This window comes from Artibeus jamaicensis, unplaced genomic scaffold (assembly GCF_021234435.1).
Source record: "Artibeus jamaicensis isolate MK-2021 breed Jamaican fruit bat unplaced genomic scaffold, CSHL_Jam_final scaffold_537, whole genome shotgun sequence".
In the NCBI taxonomy this organism is placed as follows: Eukaryota; Metazoa; Chordata; class Mammalia; order Chiroptera; family Phyllostomidae; genus Artibeus; species Artibeus jamaicensis.
This window is the reverse complement of record NW_026522047.1, coordinates 39,335,557-39,339,011: the sequence shown is the minus strand read 5'-3', so window position 1 is coordinate 39,339,011 and position 3,455 is coordinate 39,335,557. Positions and strand designations below refer to the sequence as shown.

Sequence of the window (3,455 nt, the reverse complement as noted above, 5' to 3'; positions counted from 1 at the left end):
AACAACTGTAACAGCATAATCAATAAAAAAATTAAAAAAAAAAAAGGGACCTCAGGGATAACATCACACACTTCAACATTCACATTGTAGGAATCCCAAAAGGAAAAGAAAGGCAAAAAGCAACAGGCTTAAAGAAATAAAAACAGAAACAGATTTCCAAGTGCAGGAAGCACAGAGAGTTCCAAACAAGAGGAACCCAAAGAGACTCTTCCACCAAGACATGTTGTAGTGAAAATGGCAAATGTTAGAGACAATCCTGAAGGCAGCAAGAGGAAAACAAAGTATTACATACAAAGGAAATCCCATAAGGTTATCAGCTGATATCTCACAAAAGTAAACTCTAAATGGATTAAAGGCTTAAATATAAGACCCAAAACCATAAACTCCTAGAAGACATAGGTGGTAAACTCCTTTACATCATTCTTATCAAAATCTTTTTGTATATGTTTCCTCAGGTAAGAGAAACAAAAGAAAAAAAAATAAAATGGGACTACATCAAACTAAAAAGTTTTTGCACAGCAAAGGAAACCATGAACAAAATGAAAAGACAACCTACTAAATGGAAGAAGATATTTGCAAAGATTTATCTGATAAGGAGTTCATATTTAAAATATGTAAAAAACTCATATAACTCAACATCAAAAAACAAACAGTCCAGTTAAAAGTCTGGCAGAAGACCTGAATAATCGTTTCTCCAGAAAGAACACACAGATGGCCAATGGACACATACAGATGCTCAGCGTCGCTAATCACCAGGGAAATGCAAATCAAAACCACAGTGAGACACCGCCTCACATCTGTCAGAATGGTCATCATCAATAAGTCAACAAACAAGTGTTGGTGAGAATGTGGAGAAAAGGGAACTCTCATGTATTTTTGGTGGGGTTGTAAATTGATGCAGCCACTATGGAAAACAGTGTGGAGGTCCCTCAAATAATTAAAAATAGAGCTTCCCTATGATCCAGCAATTCCACTTCTGGGTATTTAACCGAGGACTTTTGCATTTCTATGTTCACTGCAGTGTTCTGTACAATAGCCAAGACATGCGAACAGCCTAGGTGTCCAACGAGAGACGAATAGATAAGGGAAATGTGGTACCTATACACTCTGGAATATTACTCAGCCATGAGAAAGAATGAAATTTATTACAACAACATGGATGGAACTAAAGGGTCTTATTTTAAGTAAAATAAGTCAGAGAAATATCACATGGTTTCACTTATAAGTGGAGTCTTAAAACAAAAGCAAATGAATAAACACAATGGAAAGGGAATAAAATAAAAGTGATGTCTGACCAGATGTAGGAGTCAGTGACTTCATTGCTCCTTGGGACCTGGCCCTCCAGGTTTTTCCCAGGTGGCCACGCCCCCAGCCATCACGCTGTTGATCCAGGCAGTGTAGCTCCCTACACGAGTGTAGATGCCGGGCTGCTTGGGGTTGCCACACACACGGGATCCCGAGGTGACCACGCCCTCCGCCACGCCATTGCACACCAGCGGACCCCCAGAGTCGCCCTATGTGGACAGCGCTGTGAGGTGGTTGCACTCCCACTCCACAGCCCCTCCTTTCCTCCCCCCCCCCACTCCAAATCACGCCTTTGGTGTCCCACTGCAAAGCGGGACACTCCTCCAGTTCCCGCTCCCCCTTCCAGTTCAAACCTGCTTCCTCGAATGTCAATCTCCCCAGGGCCTACCCACTGCTGCAAGCCCCACCTACCATAGGCCCTGCTTCCCAGCTCTCAGTTCTGTTCTGTTGGCCCTGCGCTCCCACCCGACACTCCAATGCCCCTCCCCCTGCTCCACCCCACACCTTGCAGCTGTCCTTGTTTCGTTTGCTCTCAGCACACATCATTCGCTCAGTGACAGTGCCGTCGTGGTACTTGCGCAGGTTGCAGGTGGCACGGTCGATCACCGGCAGGAGCAAGTACTGCAGGAGGTCGGGCTTGCGGCCCGAGTGATTGATCACGCCCCAGCCAGCCACTTCGCACAGCGTGCCAGCTGCCACATCGCGGTCCTCCTGCTGCCAGGGCAGGGGCTTCACGGCAGGACCCAGAGTGGCGTTCTCAGAGAGCTGGGGGTGGAGGGAGGCGGGTATCAAGGTCGCAGGAGGGCATATAGCAGGAAGTACTGTGGCTAGGCTCAGTGGGATGGGGTTGGGCGAGGCGGGGATCAGGGTTAGGAGGTGCGGGATGGTGGGGGGCATGCAGCAGGAGCGACTGAGGCCGGAATTGGCAGACCTGCAGCAGAAGGAGGTCGTGGTCGATGGTATCCGGCCCGCTGTCTGGGTGGGGCACTGCTCGGAGCACGTCGTACAGCTGCTTCGAGGGCTCAGGTTGTGACAGCGAGTGTGCGCCCAGGAGCACCTGCACCAAGGTCTCATTGGTGTTCCTGGGTGTGGGGCAGGGTCCACGTCAGGTAAATGTCGCCCCCACCCCACCCCGTTCCCTGCTGTTTCCCACCGCCACTCACACATGCTCCAGGCAGTGCGCCGCACTCAGCACCCACTGCTCCGACACCAGGAAGCCTCCGCACACGTGTGTGCCATTCACCTGCACGGAGGCCATGTAGGGCCGCTGGTGGGGCTTGGCCTGGCTGCCACCCAGGATCCGGCCACGGGGCTGCGCCACTAGGTATCGGGCAGGACGGTGTGAGGACTCCCCAGATGACTGCAGCCCAGCCATCAGAGGCCCCCTGCACTGCCGGACCCCTGCCCCGCTCCACCACTCCAGTTCCCCTCAGACCAGGAATTCCATCACTGGAGCCCCACACCCCAGGGTCACAAACTCAGGAACTCAGATGCCTGAGCCTGATGGCTTTGATTTAAACAAGAAAAGTGGGGCAGACAAACCAACATTCCTGCCAGCTGCTGAACATGCGAGCCACCCTATACCCGTAGGTCACCCACACTGCAGGACTGCATGTTCTCACTGTGAGGAAAGCTCACATTCCAGATCCAAGTTCTGAGAATTCCTGAACTTTCAGATCCTTTCATTCATCTGGACACTGCCCCATGTCTGCCCACATAGTAGGACTGGGAGACAGTCCTGTTTGATGGGGGGGTGGGGGACTCCTGGCTGACTGCCCTGCAGGCTGGTGGCCCCTGCTGTCACCCCAGTCTCAGGTCCACTCTCACCACATAGGGCCACTCCTAGAAGGATCAGAGCTGCAGGGTGCACTGAGAGGTCCACCATGATGCCGCTGTGGCTGCAACACTGCCCCAGGCGGGGCCTGGGGTGCTCTTATGAGAGTGGAAGATGGGCGGCTCCAACAGTCCTGATCTGCCCAATGGGCAGTCGCCCAGGTGGGTGAAGGAGAGCCTGCTCCTCTGCTTCCCCTCTCCTCCGGGTGGGGTTATCTCCTGCTGGACTTTGCACTGGGAGGGGTGCCTCCTGACTCTCTGTACCTGGCCCAGGGCTGGCCTTGATGTGGGGAGCAGCCCCTCAGAATGCCAGAGCA

General features: G+C 52.2%; 1 protein-coding gene across 1 annotated transcript; it reads right to left on the bottom strand.

The window, feature by feature from the left end:
• Nucleotides 1–1,126: 1,126 nt before the first annotated feature.
• Nucleotides 1,127–3,243, bottom strand: CFD (complement factor D). Its single transcript, XM_037139047.2, has 5 exons — nt 3,133–3,243; nt 2,469–2,625; nt 2,237–2,387; nt 1,810–2,070; nt 1,127–1,514 (listed from the first exon to the last, which is right to left on the bottom strand). Exons 1-5 carry the CDS (start codon nt 3,188–3,190, stop codon nt 1,317–1,319), a joined length of 825 nt encoding a protein of 274 aa, XP_036994942.2. The 5' UTR covers nt 3,191–3,243; the 3' UTR covers nt 1,127–1,316.
• Between the last annotated feature and the right edge of the window lie 212 nt (nt 3,244–3,455).

Bases quoted from the DNA above. Each gene is read 5' to 3' on its own strand.
- CFD (XM_037139047.2), bottom strand. From the start codon at position 3,190: ATGGTGGACCTCTCAGTGCACCCTGCAGCTCTGATCCTTCTAGGAGTG. The intron at 2,388-2,468 runs GTGAGTGGCGGT...CCCCACACCCAG, and splicing joins GCGCACTGCCTGGAGCATGT to GAACACCAATGAGACCTTGG. The intron at 2,071-2,236 runs GTCTGCCAATTC...CTCCACCCCCAG, and splicing joins ACGACCTCCTTCTGCTGCAG to CTCTCTGAGAACGCCACTCT.